Source organism: Panthera onca, chromosome B2 (genome assembly GCF_046562875.1).
Source record: "Panthera onca isolate mPanOnc1 chromosome B2, mPanOnc1 haplotype 2, whole genome shotgun sequence".
Lineage (NCBI taxonomy): Eukaryota > Metazoa > Chordata > Mammalia > Carnivora > Felidae > Panthera > Panthera onca.
The window spans coordinates 34,273,460-34,296,926 of NC_138343.1; the positions used below are offsets into that span (position 1 = coordinate 34,273,460).

At 38.6% G+C, this 23,467-nt stretch overlaps 1 protein-coding gene across 1 annotated transcript in view; it reads right to left on the reverse strand.

The window, feature by feature from the left end:
• SRPK1 (SRSF protein kinase 1) overlaps positions 1 to 23,467 on the reverse strand; it is an 82,054-nt gene that overhangs the window by 11,602 nt on the left and 46,985 nt on the right. The window contains 11 exon segments of the mRNA XM_060615310.3: positions 2,005 to 2,112; positions 10,552 to 10,652; positions 11,022 to 11,441; positions 11,818 to 12,031; positions 12,458 to 12,483; positions 13,997 to 14,162; positions 15,013 to 15,119; positions 19,173 to 19,260; positions 20,289 to 20,376; positions 21,322 to 21,430; positions 22,823 to 22,941. Of these exon segments, the coding sequence (XP_060471293.1) occupies positions 2,005 to 2,112; positions 10,552 to 10,652; positions 11,022 to 11,441; positions 11,818 to 12,031; positions 12,458 to 12,483; positions 13,997 to 14,162; positions 15,013 to 15,119; positions 19,173 to 19,260; positions 20,289 to 20,376; positions 21,322 to 21,430; positions 22,823 to 22,941 (1,546 nt within the window).

Below are 23,467 nucleotides of genomic sequence, written 5' to 3' on the forward strand. Positions count from 1 at the left end.
AATTCCCCTTTTATTTTTTTGCCTTAGTATTAATGTACTAAATAGCACGCAGGACCTACTGGCCTAAACAGTTAACCTCCTACTAAGAACCACATCATAATAAATCATACGTCATCTATAAACTAGCTATATTTTGTAAACGGTGGCATCTCTAGCACGTATTTTCTCTAGCAAATCAAATTCTTCCAAATATAAAACTTTAAAAGAAGTTAGATTTTATTCCAGTGTTCTTCCATCTGGTGCACAGTACCAAACCTTACATTTCAGGCAGTCAGCCATCTTAAAAGACCCCTGATACACCCTACCTAACAGAATGATTTACAAGGTCATGCCATATTAACAACACAGTTTTAACTCTATTATCTCTGGAAGACATAGTTTTTCAGGAATGTGCGTATCAAGAAATCTATGATCTTCTAGTCTGTAGTTTCTCAAGTTTTTCCCAGAGTTGACTGTGAATATTGTTAATTGAAATGACAGTTTAACAGGTTTCTGGTTTAGTTTCCTCATTTGATGGTCCACAAATATGTACTAAGTACTGCTTATATAATAAAGAATCTATTTGGTCTTTGTTTCTGTTTCCTGACAGGAAGCCTCTAAACGCTTGGAATTTCCAAGTGATGAGTACTTAATGGCACCCCCCTACACAGTTAAGACCGGGGGGCTGGATATGCCTCCTAATTGCACAAGATCCAACTGTGTGAGAACTGGGGCTTTGAGCCAGCATTATCCTAACCTCCAGGGAAGGAATGGGGGCTGGAGATGGAGTTCATTCACTCGATCATGACTAAGTAATGAAATCTTAGTAAAAAAAACTGGACACCTGAAGCTGTGTGAACTTCCCTAGGTGGTGGTACACACTGATATGCTGGGAAAGTGACACGTCCCAACGACACAGAAGCTTCACCTTTGGTACCTTCTTAGGCCTCACCCTATGCATGCTTTGATTTGACTGGTCCTGATTTGTAGCCTTTATGACAAAACTGTAATAGCAGTTTTAACACTTTCCTAAATTCTGGGAGTCATTCTAACAAGTTACTGAATCTGAAAGGATAATGGAACCTCCCAATTTGTAGCCGGTAGGTCAGAAAAGCAGGTGGCTTGTGGACTCCAGAGTCTGCAGCTGGAGTCTGAAATGAAGGCAGTCTCGTGGGAAATTATGCCCTTACTCTACAAAGTCTGCCAGAATTCTGGGTAGTTACCACCACAACTGCACTGTAAGCACCCACTCATAACGGGCCAGGCCCGGAAGCACACAATTAGCAATACGTAACAGCCACGATTCCTGTCAGCATGGCACTCACAACTTCGTAGAAGAGAAACAAGAAACACAATTACAAATGAAAGAGTATACTCTATTTCAGGAAACAAGAGAACATGTTCTAACATAGGCTATTTGTGGGAAACCATTTAGTATCAACTAAATCTGACCTCTTGAGTACTTTGCCAGGGACAAAGTAGCCATTTAAGAATCTTAGGATGATTGGGCTTCACATCTTGTGGGGTGTAAAGATGTCTGAGGAACTGTCAAACTGTACAGAATGAAGTAGTTTCCAGGGGTTTCCCTGATCTGAAAACAGATGAGAGCTGAAAGGGCAAGGGTACCTGTAACCTCCTCATCAAAAACAGTACCACCTTAGCAGTTGTTTCTAACAGCCCCTAACCCCCAGCAGCAGTAAGAAACATTTGGTGCCTTCAGCGCAACAGCAGTTTGGCAGAACCAAATGGAATGCCAGATGTTTTTAATTAGCTTTTGAATTCCTACCTATCCAGACAGAAAATTTAGACTGCCAGTGATGTCACAAAAAGTTTTATTTTCTTGTTTGTAAAATTCACTAGTCTACTGAAAATCAGCAAACAGAGCAAGGCAGAGAGCTACCGCATAACGTTAACGTAACGTAACGTAACGTAACGTAACGTAACGTAACGTAACGCAACGTAACATCTATCACATACCACATAACAGAGCTACCACATAACAAGGTCAAGGGGAAAAAACATTACCATGCATGCCGTGCTCCAAATGTCTGCAGGGGTATTATAGCCAGATCCTATCAGAACTTCCAACGAGCGATACTGCCTTGTTTGAATATCTTCAGTGAAATGCTTGTGCTGAGTAAATGAAGAAACAGTATTTTAAAATTCAGTTACTCTAAAAAGTAACACGTCACAATTACTTAATGGAGATGAAAATAAATTCTCTGAAGTTTTCCCTCAAACCAGTTTTCATTTACCTAGTTTAAGATACCATTTTTAAAAATTAGTTAATTTATTTTTAAGAGAGAGAGAGAGAGAGAGCGCACAAGCAGAGGAGGGGCAGAGAGAGAGGTAGACAGAGAATCCCAAGCAGGCTCCATGCTGTCAGTGCAGAGTCTGACGTGGGGCTAGAACTCAGGAACCTCTGAGATCATGACCTGAGCCAATATCAAGAGTCAGACTCTTAACCAACTAAGCCACCAGGAGCACCAAGTTTCTTAAGGTTATCATTTTGATGCTATTACTTCCAAACAGTACCTTGGTTTAACACACCATCCACATCAAATTATTTTTGCAAACATGGAGTCTAACCTTAATATAGATGCACGGATGGCAGAATAACAATGGCTTTTTAAGAAATGGAAAACTACTACCCCCAACAAAAATTAAGTTGTTCATTTGTCTAAAGTTAATAAGTACTTGAACAAATAAATGACACCAATACAGGGTCAATTCAAACCTTCCTTGCCATGCGCTCATTATGAAGAAATAAGACATTAGGCTTCAATTTTCAAGAATCTTATAAGCACCATCTATAAAGAACTCTTGCCCTCAATTCTCCTCTGTCCCCCTCACTCCTCTACAAAACCCAAACATGATTCTTGGGGAAACAGGGACCATGGCAAGCACTATGAGAATGCAATCAGCAAAACAACTGGAGTTTCTTTAACACATTAAATCGTATAGGAAGGGAAAACCTCTGAAGTAAAAGCAATTTAAGAGACATAGTACTCAATTTTGTATCCATGGATTTTATTTGGATCCTGTTACAAACAAAACGAAAAGGATGTTCCCAAGGTAACTAGCAAAACTGACGGAATAGAATCATCTTTTGGAAAGCTGTATTTATGAAAGAACATAAGATACCTGGGATATAGTTCGAAATAATCTCGAGTGGGTGGCAGAGTGGGTATATAGATGAAAGAGGACTGGCAATGACTTGATAGCTGCTGGGTGATATTAGCGTCATGACACCGGATTTCACTGTTCTATTCTCTCTACTTTGGTATAGGTGTGAAGTTGGCCGTAATAAAAAATATTGCAGGAAGCAGCGGCTTAGAATGATTCGTACACACAAAACAAAATTCAGGTAATATTAAAACGTGAAACAACAAAGTGTGGAAGACGATTCTCCAATCCTACTGCAACTCAAAAACGAGGAAGGGCACTTGTGAAGAGGAGAAATTAGGCAGATGAAGTTTCAGACAGAAAACCAGTATTGACTAGAGCTCCAAAGGGACTAAGATTGACCAAAAGACCAAAAGACCTGCACTCCGGGTAGAGAGAGCATCACCAATAAAGGCACAGAAAGACATCTGCTGAAGCCAACGGCTAATTTGCTAGGTTAGAGTTTGGATTTCATCTGGCACCACTGAGTGTTAGCGCACAAGAGAGTAAGAAGACTGTAAGAAGACTGACAGGACATCTAAGGACAGCATTGCTTCTGGTTGGTGGCCAGATTTAGGCTTAGTAATGAAAATCACTGGTTGTGGAAATAGGAGAGGGAAAAGTAAACCCAAGGATGGCCACAGAAAGAATAAGCAGAACTCAAAAATTCAGTGGCTATGTGTGAGAGACAGTAAGGAAGAGCCAAAAGGAACTTATTAGTGGCAGAGGGACAGCTGTCTGCTGACGAAAACAAGGTGGAGAGACTTTGGGAAGTGGTTTTAGAAGAAGACAATGGGTTCAGAGACGGAGTCTGAAGTGGGATGTACTGCAGGCAACTGCGATGCTGTAATTTATAAGACACATTTATATTTGGTCATTCATGTGTACTGGTGATTCAAAATGTATTTCTCATATACACTTGGTCTTCCTCCACTCTTCTCAGCTCACAACTCCCCAAATTCTTGGAATTCCCTGAGCAGTAAGAGTAATAGCATATTTGTTATATATGGTCTCTTGTCCTCAGTTCCAGAAAACCCTTCAGAGCTGTAGAGGTAAAATGGGTGTCTTATTATTCATAAGAAGCCCCTTTCCACTGCAATTGAGTTTATGTTAATGAGCTGACTTTTGGAGAGCACCTAAGGATGGGGGCTGGTTGCTAGAGGAACTGACCATGAATAGAGGGAATCCTACCCTCTGATTTCTGGGGAGGGGAGAGGGGCTAGAGACTGAACAATCACCGATGGTCAATGAATCACGTCTATGTAATGAAGCTTCCTCCAAAAGGAGGGGTGGGTTTGGGTAGATTCCACTCTGGGGAACCAGAATGCTTCCATATGTACTGGGGCAGGCCCCAAGCTGAGGACACAAGCATCTATGCATCTCTTTTCCTCTGGTTGTTATATCCTTTGTAATAAACCGGTAATGTAGTGAAGTAAATGTTTTTTCTGAGCTCTGTCAGCCATTCTAGCACGTCAGTCAAACCCAAGGAGGGGGCTGAGGGAACCTCTCACCTATAGCCAGTTGGTCAGAAGTACAGGTAACAACCAGGACTTGTGACCGGCATCCTGACTTGGAGGGGCTGGTTAAGCTTCCAATTTGTAGCCGGTTGGTCAGAAGCACAGGTAACTTGGGCTTGCAAGTGGCATCTGAAGTGGAAGGAGGTCTTGTGGGACTGAGCGCTTTACCTGTGGAATCTCATTGATCTCCTGGTAGTGTCAGAATTGAGTTGAATTCTCAGCCTGGTGCCCCAAGAATTGCTTGGTATGGGAAAGCCTTTACACACACACGCATTTTAGGATTGGGTCCAGTGAGACATTTAGAAAAATGGACATGCTGCTCAAGGGACTTGTCTTTTACTCCTTGTGCCTCATTAGTGCCTTAAAAAGATGGTGTAAATGATAAATGAGGTCAAGAATCAAGTGGATCAAATACAAACACATATCCACTCACTCCTAAAACTCCACTTAGTAGAGAATCCAGTGTTAATTTTTATTTATTTGTTAAAAAAATTCTCTTTAATGTTTACTTTTGAGAGAGACACACACACAGAGTGTGAGCAGGGGAGGGGCAGAGAGAGGGAGACACAGACTCCAAAGCAGGTTCCAGGCTTTGAGCTGTCGGCACAGAGCCTGACGCGGGGTCGAACTCACAAACTGTGAGATCATGACCTGAGCCGAAGTCAGATGCCCAACTGACTGAGCCACCCAGGTGCCCCTCCAGTGTTAATTTTTAAAGCATAAACTGACAGAGAGAATGGCAAAGAAGTTAGAGCGATAAAACTTACAAGATGGAACAGATCATTGGTAAATGTCTTAGTGGATCCAAGAAAACAGAATAAGCCGCAGGTGAAAGCTGAGAAGCGCTGTGATGTATATCCCCTCAAGGCTCAGAGTTGGGCAGTATTAGGTGGGATTAAACCAGAAACACTGCTTTAAAACATCCTTTAAACAAATAGGGCTCCAGGGGTACCTGTGGTGGCTCAGTTGGTTAATCGTCCGACTTCGGCTCCGGTCATGATCTCGCAGTTCATGAGTTTGAGCCCCATAATGGGGCTCTGTGCTAACAGCTTGGAGCCTGGAGCCTGGAGCCTGTTTCACATTGTGTCTCCCTCTCTGTCTGCCCCTCCCCCGCTCACACACACACACACTCTCTCTCAAAAAACAAAACAAAAACATTAAAAAAAATTAAAAGAAACAGGGCTCCAGAGCACAGGGCATAGTGCAATCTAACAGCCCCTTCCCTGGCCAGACAGATCATTTGGAGGTTTTCTCTAAATGGGTAAAATGGGGTCTCTGGAAGATGCTCCACACAGTTGAGGAGAGAGTACCGTTCTGAAAACAAGGAAATTAAGTGATTGTGTAACTGCATGTTGAACCCCCCATTTTCCTGCAGAAAGAAGGCAACAGACAACACACAGGAAGAAGAAAATGTCAATAATAGGATAATAAACTATATCCTCTAACAGATAATCAGAGAACCAAGAACTCTTGAAAAGTAAAAATATAATAGGGGAAATGAGAAAAAATAAAGCTTATAATAACTAGTTGAGAAATCTCCCAGAAAATAAAGCAAAAAGAAAATGACAGAAAATAGGAGAGAAAGGTACGACAGGACCTGCCTAGGAGGTCTAACATTTGAATAAGATTTCAGAGCTAGAGAAGAGACCAAGGAGAAGACAAGACAGACTGTAGACAGACAAAACCAAAGAACTAGACTTTCAATATGAAAAGTACATACCAAGTTCTTAGTATAAAAACAGACCCAGCACAACAGTGTGAAATAACGACCCTACAGACTTTCACAGGGAAAAAGGTTTCACGCAAGGGATCAAGAATTAGAATGGTGTTGGTCTTCAGCAGCAACTAGTCCTGGAACTAGAAGATAATGGAGCAAGACAAACATTCCAAGGGAAAATTATGTTCGACCTAAAACTTCACATGCAGCCAACTGACTGTGAAAGCAGGAGAGACACTAGCAAACATACAAGGTGTCCCCTCCCAGTTTCACACACCCTTTCTTAGGAAGCTACTGCAAGTTGCATGTACTCCCCAAACAAAATGACACAAAACCCACAAACAAACAAAAACTAAAAACCAAAAAGATGGAGTAAACCAAGAAAGATCAGTGAGGGGTGCCTGGCTTGCTCAGTCAGTAGAGTATTAATCTCAAGGAGGTGAGTTTGAGCCCCACATTGTATATGGAACCTACTTAAAAAAAAGATCGGGGAGACAGAAAGTAGGGGATACAGAAAGAGAGTAATAATGATCTCCCGGATGATGGTGAAAGGAAATCCAAATGACACTAATGCAGCAGGCCTACAAGGCAATCCAACAGGTGAACACAGAAGAAGTCTCCAGGTTCCAAGCTAGAGCTCTTCGGCAAGAAGTTGAAAGAGTGCCTGAGGTATCTGTATGCATTAAAGTATATGTATTTATACCACTGGGTGGAAGTGTGGGGCAATAAGTAGTGCAAAGATGACTAAGCAAATGAAAAAGAGTGTTAGGCAGAAAGGGAAAAGGAATCAGTATAATTTATGCTTGATAGAATTAGAGTCCCAATAATGTAAACACGGAACAATTAACTAGCCAAAATCCTATTAAATCTGGAACATGGTGGGTGGTTGCAGTGGTGATACGTAAGTCCTATTTTCCAGAGGGAAGAAATAATGCCTAAAATTGAAAAAGAAAAAAATTGGGAGCAATACAGCCAAGTTATTTATTAGCGATATAAAGGTAAATACTGTCGCACAGGGAGAAAAATTTGGCAAAGGGAAGGGGCAGATTTTTGAATTAACATCTAAATTATATACATGCATAACTGACACGAATATTTTAGAAATCAAGCTATCTGAAAATCATATTGAATCTCTGCTCTGCTGCAGAGATCAGTAAGGTGTGAGATCTGAGCAGGACCCAGCAGGGCAAGACGCCTGTGTCTAGCTCACCGCTGCATCCTAGTAGCCAGCTCAGAGCACGTGTCAGTACCTTTGCTGAAAGAGTGAATGGATGAAAAGACTGCAAAGTCGTCTTAGCACAGAGACACTTTAACAAAAGAGAAAAGACATGCAAAAGAAAAAAGAATACCTGTGGTAGCAAAAGTGACAGGAAAAATTGTATCAGAATAAAGAACAGTGTGCCAAATGGGTGAGACAATTATGGAGGAAGGTGTTCTAAACACAAAAGCACAGAAACTTGAATATAGTGTGGGCAGAAACTGACAAGCATTTGATGTTCGTACCATGTGATATTTGTGACACAGCCAATGTGTTTTTTACAATTCATTTACTGCAGTATTTATTGAGCACTTCCTACGTACCAGGTTCTGTTCTAAGTGCTATAGATACAGCAGTGAACAAATCTGTTGTGATGGGACATATGTTTAGGGAGAGGAATATTAAGCAAACAACTATATAGAATCAGACCATGCGTGAGAAGTGCTATGGAGAAAAAAAATTGAGTGGGGAGAGGCAGAAAGAGAAAATACATGAATTAATACAATGAAGGTGGTATGGGTTTGGAGAGTGGTGGTCTGCTAATTATGTTAGGTGTTCAGGGATAGATAGAGCTCCCTGATGACAACTGAATAGGAACTTGAAGAAAATGAGGAAGTGAGTTGTACATATGATCTTGGGAAGAGAATTCCAGGCAGAAGGAAGATAAGTGTTTTTGGCTTGGTGGTGTGTGGGACCTGGTAAAGACTTTGGCATTCATTTTGAGGGAAGTCACTGCAAGGTTCTGAAAAGAGCCTCCAGGGCTCACATTTAAAAGGATCGCTCTGATGGCTGTGTTGACAACAGTGTGTAGGGGGCACAGGCACGGAGAGCCAGGAGGCTACTGCAGCCATCCAGGTGAAGCCTTGGGGGCGTGGACCAGACAGAGGTATGTGGAGTAATTCTCATTCTGTGAAAAGCTTTTCCCCATTCTTACCGGTCAGTGCTAAGCTTGACTTCACTTTTTTCTCAAAGGTTATCATAATATTCTAGAAGTGATATCCTCCTAGAGTATGAACCATTGGGTACAGGATACCACAGGAAATTTGAAGTATTAAATAAATAAATAAATAAATAAATAAATAAATAAATAAATAAATCTATGAAAGTGGTTTCAACCACGCATAGTTTTTGCCTCAACAATCTTCAATGTTCCTATTTACACAGTATATGGCTCCAAGTACATGTCATTTATGCACAAAGCATTCTACTGTAGATTTTTATAAGCTATCCATTAAAATAATGCCCTCCCCCAAATTCTTAACTGGGTAAACAACTATATTAACATGACAGTATAGGGCTGCCTAGGTGGCTCAGTGATCTCACTTCGGCTCAGATCATGATCTCACAGTTTATAGGTTTGAGCCCTGAATCTGGCTCTGTGCTGACAGCAGAGCCTGCTTCAGATCCTGTCCCTCCTCTCTGCCCCTCCCCGACTTGTACATATGCACACACACGTGTGAGCTCTCTCCCTCAAAAATAAATAAAACCTTGGGGCGCCTGGGTGGCTCAGTCGGTTAAGCGTCCAACTTCGGCTCAGGTCATGATCTCGCGGTTTGTGAGTTCGAGCCCTGTGTCGGGCTCTGTGCTGACAGCTCAGAGCCTGGAGCCTGCTTCAGATTCTGTGTCTCACTCTCTCTCTGCCCCTTCCCTGCTCATGCTCTGTCTCTGTCTGTCTCAAAAAAAAAAAAAAAAAATTAAAAAAAAAATTAAAAAAATAAAAATAAAACCTTAAAAAAAAAAAACCCCTTAAAAACAAACAAACAAAAAACCCAACATGACACTATATACACCAAAACCCCTTTAAGGGATGCCTGGGTGGCTTAGTCATTTAAGCATCTGACTCTGGCACAGGTCATGATCTCACGGTTTGTTAGTTCTTAGTTTGAGCCCCACATCACGTGAGCTCAAGTCCTGCTCTGGGCTCCATACTCTCTCTGTCTTTCCCCCTCTCTCTGTACCTCATGGGATTCTCTCTCCCTCCTTCCCTCTCAAAAGTAAATAAACTAATTAATTAATTAAAAATTTAAAAAAACAAAAACAAAAACACTCTTTAAAAAAGAGCCCCAACTTTGACTTAGCAATTTTATGTGTGGCACACAACCTAAGGACAACCACAGAAAGATTGAAGAGCAAAGATGCTCACCACAAAGAGCCATCAAAGATGTGTAGAAACTACAGTACATTAGGGAAAACTACACAACCAACTGAATTTGATGCAAATATCTGGTTAACAAAGAAAAGTGTCCAAAATATGTTAGGTGCATTCAAAGGTTACAATTAATAAGTTAGATGCCAATTTTGGAAATAAGGGGGAAGTATGAACGTAAGGGTTGTGAGTCTGAAAGTGGGTAAAAATTCAGATAAAACAAGATTGGCCAGTAGTGAACATTACTGAATCGGGGTGACAGGTACCTGGAGTGGGAGTGGAGACTGTTTTATTATACCATTCTCTCCACTTTTGTAAATATATTTGAACTTTTCCGTAATAAAAGGTTAAGAAAAAAGTGAAAAAATATGCACCAAAATGTTAACTGGCAACCTGGGTACAGAACTACAGATATTTTCTTCCTTAGCACAATTAAAGTCCAAATTCTCATTCACTCATAGTCACTATTCAAAATAGTCTAGTCAATGCTATTCAAAACATAGCATTAAGGAGGCACCTGGGTGGCTCAGTCGATTAAGAGTCCAACTTTGGCTCAGGTCATGATCTCACGGTTCGTGAATTCAAGCCCCATGTCAGGCTCTGGGCTGACAGCTGAGAGCTCAGAGCCTGGAGCCTGCTTTGGATTCTGTGTCTCCCTCTGTCTCTGCCCCTCTCCCGCTCATGCTCTGTTTTTCTCTCTCTCAAAAATAAACATTAAAAAAAAAAATTCAAACAAACACCACACAGCACTAAGAGAAGTTTAACTTACCACCCAGCAGGCATTTCCAAGATCGGCAATTTTCACCTGGAGCTTTTCTGCATTTTTTGGCTCAAGGGGATTAACAAGAAAATTTCCAGCAGTGGATTTTCCTATAGACAATAGGCATCATCAGTAACACTGGTTAGTGAACACAGAAATACCCAAAGACTAATAAAACTCTCTGAAGTAATATACTCGGGCCCTTGACTGGCAACCTACACTCTAAATTTTCTAAGATAAAAAGAACAACATCCTCAGTTTATGGAATTAAAACCGACCTCTGCCTTCAGGGCAACAAAATGCTGTGCATCCACTACATTGACCAATACAGTTCAAAATTAGCTAAAAATTTACACACGGAAGGTAACCTGGTGCCTGCCATAAAGCTTTATGCATAAAAACAATGGTACTGTAAGTTTAGAAATTCATGAATATGCTATTCAGGGAAGGGTACTGGGGAAGTATGTCTGCACAGGTACCTTTGTTGTCCAATGGTCCATTTTGTTCTTGTTCTTGCTCATCTTCACAGGGTATCTCTGCCCGAATGCTTTCTTGAAGCTGGCTGATGTCCTGTTCACTGAATGACTGGTCTACATTTGGTGAAGACTGGCACATCATGGTATCTGACACCTCAGAGGTTATAGGTGTACAAGAGTCTGTTTCTTGAGATGTGCTGCTGTCTCCATTTTGGGAGCTTAGGAAACTAGGTTCCTGCTTCAAATTTTGGACATCACAGTCATTAGCATTATGTAGATCCTCTTTAAGCCTCAATGTTTCTTTATTATTGTTTTCAGTATAATTAACGATTTCAATTACTCCATTGCAATTAATCTCTGCTGCACCACCCTCTACACCACGTTCCATATGTGTCTGATCCTGGTTAATGGTACTTGACTCTTCTAAGGAACAAACAGACAAAAAGGATGTATGTGTATGTGTATGAGTGAAAGAACAAAAAAATTTCTCCATAAGATTAAAACGTTTTCTAGAACTTATACAGGGTGACATAAAAACATGACTGAACATCTAAAACCTATTTATGGAAGGACAAAGATCTTCTTATCCTTACTCAATTGCAAAATGAAGTCTATGTTGCATTTCCATAGAAAAGTCAGAAATTACATTTGAATATTACCTGCCTACCATTTATGAAAGTTCTGTACTCTTACTGTATAAGGACACCCCCAGAGATGTGTTTTATGCATGAAACCACTATATTATAGAACAATGATAAATTAATGTTAAAGTAAATTTTTGTGTATGCTCTATTTATACCAAGTTTTTCTTGGGTCATTTTATTAGGTGGGTTCTCTTTCAAGGGTCTTTCAACAGGACTCTCTGATTCTTCTTGCTTGTTTGGTCTTTTTTGCCCAGGGCCCGACTCTTTCTCCATTTCCTCAATTTCCTGCATTCGCTTCTCTAGTAATTCTGCCTGGCGCTTCTGCTTCTTCTTCAATTTCTTCTTCTTATTCTTTGACATTTTGTCAGCCTGGGCGGAGATTACAAACAGATAAAGCCTTCAGGTGGCTAATCCATTACCCCCAGTTGGAGATAACTGTTAACTTTAATATTTCCTAATTAAATTTCACTCTTTCCCTAACATAGCACTTAAGTTTCTCATTAACGTAAACAATGTGGATACTCTTATGAAACCAAATAAAAACAAAATTAACAATAAATCTTGGTCCTCTGATCAGTCTGTGGGGCTGGCTTACTCTCAGGCACACTCAAGTCCGTAGAAGCCTCACCAGTACAAACTTGTTAAAGATGCATGGGAATTTATTGGAAAAAATTATAGAAGCGCAGGAATATTTTCTTTGTTTTTCAAACTCTAAACAAACCGTGATCTCTAACAGAAAAATCCCTACCCACTGCCCACAGATCAGAATTAAACATAGAAACACCTTATACTTACTGGTTTAGGCTGGGGCGCAGTACTGACTGAAAAGAAAAGAAAATCAAGTAAGAATCCTGGTATTTGGCAGGCAACATAAGTTTATGCTGTAAAGGACACTGCTGTTATAAAGCAACTTTGGTAGAAGTACCATTTTTAAAAAAAATAATGCATATAAAAGTTGACAAACTTAAAATAAGCTTAAATAAATTAAATTCTTCTCCAGATAAAATCCAAGTCCCCATTTCTGGTTTTCCATTATTACTGCTGCAAAAATCTCATTCCCATGTATGTTTAAAATAGAAAATGACAGGCAACTACCTACCCCCTTACCCCCATCCAGGACTCCCATCTCTAATTCTTCCCCTTGGCACTGGTCTGTTTTAAAAGGAGCACAGCACCAAGAGCTAGAGTTATACAGCATGTTATGGATATTAGTTTAGCTTAGGTGGGAGGTAGAATCTTAAAAATTTTTTTGAAAGGGGTACCTGGGTGGCTTAGTTAAGTGTCTGACTTTGGCTCAGGTCATGATCTCACGGTTCATGGGTTCGAGCCCCACATCCAGCTCTGTGCTGACCGCTCGGAGCCTGGAGCCTGCTTCAGATTCTGTGTCTCCCTCTCTCTGCCCCTCCCCAGCTCACACTCTGTCTCTCTCTCAAAAATATTATTAAAAAAAAAAAAAAAAATTTTTTTTTAAGAAGCCACACAAGGTAAAATTTCCCTCTTAACTATTCTTAAGTGTACAGTTCAATAGTATTAATTATATTCACATTGTTGTGCAATATTACTAGAACTTTTCCATTTTGGAAAAATGAAACTCTATGCCCATCAATTAACTTCTCATTTCCCCCTTCTTTAGTCTATCTTTTTAAAGAAAGCCTATGTTAACTGATAATTCAGCTTAAATTTCCTCAAAACTAAAAGTTCCTCAAATATAATAAAACTGCTAATATTAAAATCTATACCCCAAATGGCAAAAAAATCATCATAATCATAGTCATCATTTAATTAGCACATAATACTGTGTGGCACCCTACTAAATGCTTTCACATGGAACTAATCCTAAGAACTCCTGCCAAGAGGGAAAAGGTAGTCAAGAACTCGCTCAGGGCACCCAAGCCAATGATGAAGCCCAGGACTCAAACCAGGTCTGTCCACTCCAATGCCTAAACTCAAGTTCTTGATAGCAAAGTTATCTTGCCCCTGCACAGATCACTGATCTATAAGCAAGCATGTATTGTCATGGTAAGAGGTAAACACATAAAAAATGGCCACTGAATCACAAGGGAAAACATTTTAAAACAAGAACATGAATTAGCTTTTAAAGTATACAAAATATCTGTACCTAAAAGACACAATCTCTAGACTTCTTTCTACAGGAGAGTGATACTGAGAATTAAAAAAGTCTTTTGAAGGCTGAGATTATTTCTTACACATAAATACTTACCATATATTATCGTTAAAGGAATGCGTGGTGCCTTACTTAACTACTGGTAATAGAACAAAACTAGGAACTTCTCTTAACTTCTAATGAGACCAAAGTCCTCAAAGAAAACATACCTGCAGATCCAGAGGGTGGAGGAGCTCCAGATCGCTGCCACTCTGTTGCTTCTGCAGCCAATCTTCGGATGTACTGCTCATTCACTGACAACAAGATGTTTTCTGGTTTAATGTCAGTGTGGATGATACGGCACTTGGTGTGTAAATAATCCAGACCCTGTAACACCTGGATGGGAATAGAGCAGTAGACTTGCAAACACAGAATACAAGTCTTTCTGGAGAAGGAAGAAATCACAATACAACATTTAAAAAAATAAAGATATAAAAACAATATGGTAGTTTTCAACAGAGAATAAAGCATTTTTAATAAGGCACAAAGAAACTTCCCCAGAAAGATTACTCGTAAACTATGAACAAAGGTCAGTGTTTATTTATAATAAAAAGTTTCAAGTGTTAAAAAGCTAATTCTATTTGGAGGTATTTAAAGAAGTACACAAAGACCAAGAATAAAAGTCAATATGCCCTTTGAGTGTTAAAATTTGGGTGATGAAAGAGATTTAGATATCTCTTAATTCACATTTCCTTGTTGATAAAGAACTGAGGTCTTTTGATTCCTAGTTTGGAGCTCTTTCCACAAAAACACATTATCCAAACAAATTATTTGCCCCTTGAAGTATTAATATTTGCCTGAGAGTGAACTTTACTATATATTGAGAGTTATTTAAAATATTAGAAAATGCCCTTGAATGTTATATAAAGAGACAGTAATAATTTGACATAGCAATTTTCTATTAATACATAATCAATATTTGCAACCAGAACTTTCAAATTTTCAAAATCAGTCACTGAACACAGCTTGCCCTCTAATGACTATTATAGGAGATGAATCTGGGAGAAATGGGTTATTGCTAAAACATTTAAACACAGAATAAACACTAGGGACTGAATCAAACACTTAATTTTAGCAATTAAAAAAATCTTCAGTTTTTAAAATAAAAACTCTATTGGATATAGAAAACTCCTGACACTTTAAGAATATAAAACAATCACCACAGAGAAAATACTAAGATACATACTTGTTGAATAATTTTTTTGACACAAGGCAGTGGGAGCCCTTGATAATTGGACTTGATGATCCACTTGAGCAGATGATGCCCTAAAACTTCAAACACCATGCAGATATCTAGGAATTTGTTAAGGAAGGAAAAAGGAAGCACAAAAGAAGAAGCAAGATAAAATGTGTCCCATCCCAATGAAATTGTTACTGTATTGTTCTTTTAGTAAAAAAGTTATAGAATATGACTAAAAAAAAATCTAGCTGTTAATATTCTGAATTCCAAAGATTGTTTAATGCTTTAGTTACTCAAAACATCCAAGAAATGGAAAACTCTGGGGGGGGGGGGCTGGTTATCGATAAAACTATGCACATTAAAACACTGAGTAGTAAAAGTGAAACACACTAGGCTTAAGTTGTTGCCTTTTCCCTGATGTAAAAACTAATGTCCAGGGTAACAACTTTTACTCTCACAGCCTCAAAGCAAGGAAAAATAACTTCTGCTTTAACTGCAGGAGATAATGTACCAAAACTTAACCTAAAAAAATGTGAATGCCAACAGTTTTTAAAAGTAGGAAACTGACTTGCTTTATGCTCTGTAGTTCACAAAACTGATCTTGATTCTAGTGCCACCGTGTGTTCTCATTACGTACACACATCCCAATCATCACAGCAGGAATAATTCTTTGAGCCAGTAGTGTGCAGGGCACTGCTGGGACTTAGTTGCTACCTTGTACCTCTAGAAGTTTCTACATATGGGAAAGTTGAGCTATACGTATGTCATAATGACCTAGTGCCCAGACTCTTCCTTTAAATAAGATTCTTTACTGAAGGAAAACCTGGGCTCCTTAAAGAAATGGCCAAATCCTGTGTGAACCTGGAAACCTTGCTGTGACAACAGTAATGGAATACGTCAAGAGGAACATGTCTTGACCTCAAGAGGATGCCACCGGTCAAGCTGAAAACATTTTTAAAAATGCAGTTATGGGGGCACCTGGGTAGCTCGGTCCAGTAAGTATCCAACTTCAGCTCAGGTCACGATCTCAAGGTTCGTGGGTTTGAGCCTCGCATCAGGCTCTGCACTGACAGTGCAAAGCCTGCTTGGGATTCTCTCTGTCCCCCTCCCCTGCTCGTGCTCGCTCGCTCTCTTCCTCTTTCTCTCAAAATAAAGAAATAAGCTTTAAAATTATTATGGATAAAATAATGTATCTAAGGTTGGCCACAAAATTAGTAGGAGGTAGAGACAAAATAAGATTGGCGATGAGTTGGTAACTCCTAAAGTGGGTAATGGGTTTGTGGACATTCATTAAACTACTCTACTTTTGTATATACAAAATCCAAATCAGGATTTTTAAAAATGTAGACTGCTTTAAAAAAATCCAGAAAAACAGATTTTTAAATTATTCTCTTATGTTCCTAGTTTCAATCTTTTTATTTTATTATTTTAAGTAGGCTTTAGGCCCAGTGAAGAGCCCAACACAGGGCTTGAACTCACAACTCTGAGATGATCAAGACCTGAGCTGAGATCAAGGGTCAAAGGCTTAACCAACTGAGCCACCCCACGCACCCCCTAGTTTCAATCTTTGATTTGTTGAGAGAAGTATTGCAATTTGACAATGGTATATGTATTTTTTGAGTGAGAGAGACAGAGAACAAACAAGCCAGGGAGAGGGATGGAGGGAGAGGGAAAGAGAGAAAGAAAAAGAGAGAGAGAGAGAGAGAGAGAGAGAGAGAGAGAGAGAGAGAGAGAATTCCAAGCAGGTTTGACACTCAGTGCAGAGCCCTATGTGGGGCTTAATCCCATGACCCCAGGATCATGACCTGATTAGAAATCAAGAGTTGGACACTCAACTGACTGAGCCACCCAGGCACCCATGACAATGTTTTTTTTGTTTTGTTTTGTTTTGACATTTATTTAGATGACAGAGTGAGACACAGTGTGAGCAGGGGAGGGGCAGGGAGAGAAAGGGACACAGAATCTGAAGCAGACTTCCAGGCTCTGAGCAAGTGTTCAGCACAGAGCCAGATGTGGGGCTTGAACCCACGAACCATAAGATCAGCACCTGAGCCTAAGTCGGACGTTCAACCGACTGAGTCACCCAGGCAACCCGGACAATGGTATTTTAATTTGTAAGCAGTGATATAAAAAAGACCAAATATTTAAAAACTTAAGAAACAAACAAACAAAAAAAAAAACTGGAAAAAAGGATACATGAAAAAGTTTCTTGAGGAGATGGTGTAAAAAAAAAAAAAAAAAAAAAAGAGGGCTGAAAACTAAGAAGAGTTAGATTTAAGTAAGAGGAGCTAGGGAAAGAAGGAAAATCCATACTAGAAAAAAGAAGTATCCTAAAGACATAGCAGGTCACATAGATGACCATAACTGATACTCATTGGGTAATGTCAATAGTATATACAGACTCGATGACCCTCTTTAATCATTCCTCTCTCCTTACTACTCAGGGAAGTAGAATGAACCAAGTATCCCGAAGTCTACATGATTAACTTTCCAGTTCAGGGCCCTTATATTTCAGTATGAGAAACGGCAGTGCTCTGGAGACGCTCAGATGCAAAGAAAAATACAGATACACAGCTCCATGCAGGCATGTCTGTGTGGTAAGCAGAGATGAGGGGCAGGAGAATAGCAACCCATTAACCCTTAACTCAGCATTCTGAATTTTATCCTTGTCAATCTCTAGTAGCAGCAAATAATGCAGTAGCCAAGACAGCTGGGAGACAAGTAGGAGGAAGGGCAGAGAGAAAACGGGCTAAGGACAAAGAGAAATAAATAAAACAGGGACTCAGTGCGTAAAAGTACAGAGAAACCATCTGGTAACATCCGGAAAGCATCTTGGAACTTGAAATTCAAATCCACTAAGATTTCAACAGTTAAAACAAAACGCATATACACACAGAGTAAACCGTCTACAAAGTGACTGCAATAGACACAAGACCCTGTTTTAAAATGGATGATTCTTGGAGCAGTCTCCTTCAGAGATCAGGGGTATGTGATTTGTACTTCTCAAAGGGAGTAACTTACAACTGAATTCAGAATGACAGATAAAAATCTTTTCACATTATCACCTGTTCTCTTATTCTCTCTTCTTGCTTCTCTGTTCAAATCTCTTACCATAGTCCACATAATACAGAACCATATGTAGCCCACCTCCTTAATAAAGGCCATAACTGGCAACTAATAATGTGTGTTAACAGAAGCTAAATATGCAGAGGTATAGGAGAAATGAGAGGTATGAAATGTCTTTCCTTTTACATTTTTAAATAGTTTATGAACAGGTAGTTTTAGACTCTCCAATCCAAGTGAGATTCTACATCTTTTATTCTGAAAAATCTGACAGGTCCTCATAAGCATGGCTGTTGCAACGCCTCTTAATTAACTCGGTGTATGTCACTCTGATACGAACTTACGTAAGAGAAAAATCAGCTAAGGTTCCTTCCAACTCTAAAAATTCTAAGAATCCAGATAAAAACATTAAACAAGTCAGTTTTTTCATCATGACAGAATGTGATCACATACCTGTTTAGATTCTAAGCATAACCCATGCACAGCCTCTTCCCTGTTGAAGGCTGGGAGATAATAAAATGTGTTAAATTTTTCTTTACCCAGTGTTTATCATGAAAAATTACTTCCACTAAAATTTCTGTGCTAATTGATAAAACTTATAGAACCTTTACTAATACAAGGCTATTTTTTAAAAAAGGTTTTCTTTTGGGGCGCCTGGGTGGTTGAGCTGGTTAAGCATCTGACTTCAGTCATATGTCACAGTTCTTGAGTTCGAGCCCCATGTCAGGCTCTGTGTTGACAGCTCAGAGCCTGGAGCCTGCTTCCGATTTCTGTGTCTCCCTCTCTTCTCTCTCTGTCCCTCTCCCATTTGCACTCTGTCTCGCTCTCTCTCAAAAATAAACAAACATTAAAAAAACCAAACAAGTTTTTGTTGGTTTAATTTGCCTGTAAAGGGGAAAAAGCCTAAAGCAATACTCTGAAAAATCATAACATATAAAGATAAACATGATTCACATCTATGTTCAGAAGCTTACAATAAAACTAAGTAGTTTGCTTGTACTTTGCCTTGAGGAAAGAGACGAATGCTATTTATTAAATCTGGTTCCTTTCTTAGAGATAGGTTATTTCATGATTTATTTTCAAACAGGTTCTTAAAAGGATACGTGTTCCGTTAACTCCTGATATTTTAAAGTCATCTAGTAGCTGAACAACCATTTCTCTATTCGGATCATTAGGGTCTGAGTTACGAACCTGAAGTGAGAAAGACAGTATTTAGCAAAAGGAGAAGCATGGAAATAATCCAAATAGTTGGGGAGGGAATACCCGCAGCACATGTAACAATGGATTAATTACTCCCAAGAAAGGCCTCGTACAAATCTATGAGAAAAACATACTAAAATTTTAATAGCTCAAATAGACAAAGAAATAAACAGTTAACAAAAGGAAATACCACCAACATAGACTGTTGCTCTAATTCAACCATTTTTCTACTAAAAGTGTACCTCCCAAATTAATCACTGGTTATCAGGCCATGAGGAATTAAGGAGACTTTACAGGATGTAAACCAACCACAACATTCATCACACTGTTCATTCAGCTGACCTTCTCTGCCCCATAAAAAAACCTTTCTCAATGAAGGAAGCAAACAGTACATTGATTTATTTTGGGGCACAAGCTCCTTATCTTGTCAGCCTGGCACTTTGAAAATTACTCTTAGAGCTCTCCGGGTCTAACATGCTCATTTTACAAATGAAAACTCTAAGGCTCAGAAGAAATGAAGTGATGAGAGGGAGGATATACTAGACTAGGGCTGGTCTTAAAGCCCAGGTTTTTGGAGTTTAAGCTCCTTCTACTACAATGACAGCTTCCTAATTTCTAGCAAAACCCAGAAGTTTTTTAAATAAAATTTACTTACGTTTTCAGATATTAAGGGAATTAATAAAATGCTTATTTTATATTATATATAGTTTATAACATTTTAAAACAGATGTTATAAACTTATTCACACAACTTTTAACCATAGTAGGAAAGTAAAACATTTTTTGGTGCTGTCTGGTAAATAAAACATGCTCAATAAACATTTTTGTTTGTTTGAAAGTTTTTTTCAGTGTTTACATACAGAAAATTCCCATCACAGCGTATTCCACCACTTCCAGTACCACATGCACAGAAGGTATACTTCATCTTCCTCTACCTCTTTAAGGATACTGGAACTTTATGTCTTAATTTAATATAACTTTATGATGCTTTGCAGTTCACACATATGATCTCATACTCACTGATTTCAGCAACCGGATTTCATCTAGTGCTGTTTCAGTATAATGTTCAGCACTTTTAACTACTTTCATTGCCACAAACTTCTTCCCCCTAAGAAGCAAACACAGGCAGTTAAGACGAATGCCCTATCCTTACTTTAGGAAGGTAAGATTCAGTCATAACTACGAGGCAATAAAAGTACAAATACGGATTCCATGTCTCCCTGTACTTAAACACAGGCTATTTCTATGGGATCACGTGTACCTGTTAATGGATGGCACTAACTGGCCAGATTTCATTTACAGGAGGAAGAAAATCCGTTTTAGGGTAATGTCAGTCACCATACATTTTCTCTAAGTTAAAGTCTACCTTCTCAATGTCTCCTTGAATCCAAGTAAAACCATGAAATGGGAATAAATAAGGGGGAAAACCCCATTAAACCAGAAGTATTTTACATATCTGCATGTCAAAACCTCAAAGGTTAAAAGCTGTAATACTTTCCTATAAGAAGCCAAAAGAAATACTTGGGTGAAACCGAACTGATAAAAAAATAAATAAAGTGCACAGATCTCAAATACTGTCCCATCAAAGACAGACCATACACTTGTAGGTAAACCTCCAATGTTAATTACCTGTGATTTTTATATAGGAAAAATTTTGGACTGTACAGTCGAGCGAATCTCTTATCAAAACAAAATATAAGAAAATAATTTCACATAGGTTGGTCCAGGACATCATCTAAAAATTTAAATCCAGTAAAAGACAAACAAAACAAAACAAAACCCTATGAATTTACATACCATACTTTTATGGAGTTTTTGTAATGTTTGAGTTTCTGAGTTCCAAGTGCCTTATGGACACTAATTTTGCCCCTAACATGCTTCTTCACCAGAGGAAAAGACAAATTTGCCCAAGAATATAAAGATTATCAACAACAAAATTCTGACCAAGAAATTGGTCTAGAGCTAGACTGAAGGCTGGATCATCTCTGGAAAATCAGACAAAAACACTTAGGCATCACTTAACTAATTCTTTTGCAGGACCACTACAACTTACTGAATATCCCACGATAACCACACTGTTGAAAAGTGTCCCCAGCCCAACTTTCGGATCACGTGATATCTCCCATTGAATAGATCTCCGATTTTCACAAGATGATAACCTCCTGGAAGAAACAACAGGGGGGAAACAGTCACTTAAGCAGTAAGAAGGAAAAGGTATCTCATAATCCATTTTCAACATCTATACACAGTTTATCAAATAAAAATGGTTTCTCTATGTAACAAATTGAGAAGAAAATTGTAAGTCTGACATACACAGCCACCTACTAAACTCATGTTACAGAAAAACATCTTCGCAAGTAAGACTAATGATTTAGAGTAAGCAAGTGATGCTTTGTTGAACAACCAATAGCTACTTAAAAAAATAAGTCACTGTCAAACAAAAACAAGGTTACATATCACAATATTCTTGCCCCTCAATAATCCAATAGATTTATCTAAATATATGAATGTTTAAAATAAAACATATTTATAGTTTCAGTCTCAGGATGTTCTTTTATGAAGGAGATTAATGAATTCCATCTATTTAGGAGCACCTGGGTGGCTCAGTTAAGTGTCTGACTCTTGATTTCAGTTCAGGTCATGATCTCATGACCTCAGTTCAGGAGTTCGAGCCCCATGTCTGGCTCTGCACTGACTTCTCTCTCTCTCTCTCTCTCTCTCTCTTTCTCCCTGTCTGCCCCTTCCTTGCTTGTGCATGCTCTCTCTCTCAAAAAAAAACAAAACAAAAAACAAAACAAAAAACCCTTAAACTTAAAAAAAAAAAAGAATTCCATTTATTTAACATTGAAAGAAAGAAAGAAAGAAAGAGAAAGAAAAAGAAAAGAAAGAAAGAAAGAAAGAAAGAAAGGGAAAATAGAGAGTTTGCTCCCTTAAACAAAATAAAAACCAGGAAGGCCTGAAAAGGCTGCCAACAGTGGCAGGAATCAAGGTATTTTTACGTGTATCTTTGCTTGCTGAGAATAACACAAACTATGTTCTCCTAGATGGTAAGATACATTCTGTTGTAACTTGCCACCCAGAATCGTAGAAAGTCTCATAAAGAAACAAAAAAGCTATCAGGCAACTTTATGACACAGTTTAAGTATCTATAATTCCAGTTTAACTTACCTTAGCAAGCATTACTATGAGAAAAAAGTAATGAAAAGGTTTTTTGAAAAGCCTGTATACCAAATCTCATCATTGGTTATTTCTGGGTGATACAGCATCACAGACAGTTTTTATTTTCTTTTTAATATATTTCGGAAATTTTCTAAGGTAAATATGCACTATCATTTTGAAGGAGAAAGAAGGGTAAAAACAGATTTAACATAAAATCAAGTTTTAATAAATTAAATTGAACTGAGAGGAAATATTATTTCTTATACTTAGAGAAAAGGATGCGATAAGCAGAAAGCATCAAAACAGCTTACACTGACAGACCCAACATTCAAGTGAGAAATTGCATATACTCATGAGTCATGTCTTACTTGGTGTGTTCTTATCAAAGGCCTTACCTTTACAATAATCATTGGGATCTTCCTGCTCATCATCATCAGATCCCAGAATCTCCTCTTCCTGCTCTGGTAGATCACTTTCCGAGTGGGGAGCAGAGCCTCGGTGCTGAGTTTCAGATCTAAGAAACACAAACATGTTCATTCCAGAATAAAATAGGACATTAAGAAAATGGCATTATCAAAATGTCTCCCCACTTAACAGATAATATAAACAGAACACTATCTAGTGGTGGCCTACGAAAATATTAACTATCACTTTACCTTATGTTAGGAAAATAATACTTTTTATATAAAAAGTCAGTACATGATTAAATAAAATCTGGGAAACACAAGTACAAAGGGAAAAAATTACTTGAGACTCAATATCCAAAGAAAATTGCCAATAAAATTACATTTTCTTTCAATATTTTCCTGTATTTTTATGAAAATATGTATCTATAATCACACACTATACAAATTTGTATCCTGCTTTTCCTATTATAAACTTTTCTCTTTATTCCTATGCAATCTCTTAAATCCACATATTTCCCTTAGACATATCACCACTTACTTTGGCACGTTCTGCTCACTCAGCTGGACATTTAACCTTGTTTCTAATTTTTTACCACTAAAAATAAAGCCAATGAGTAATTTTTGGATAATCTT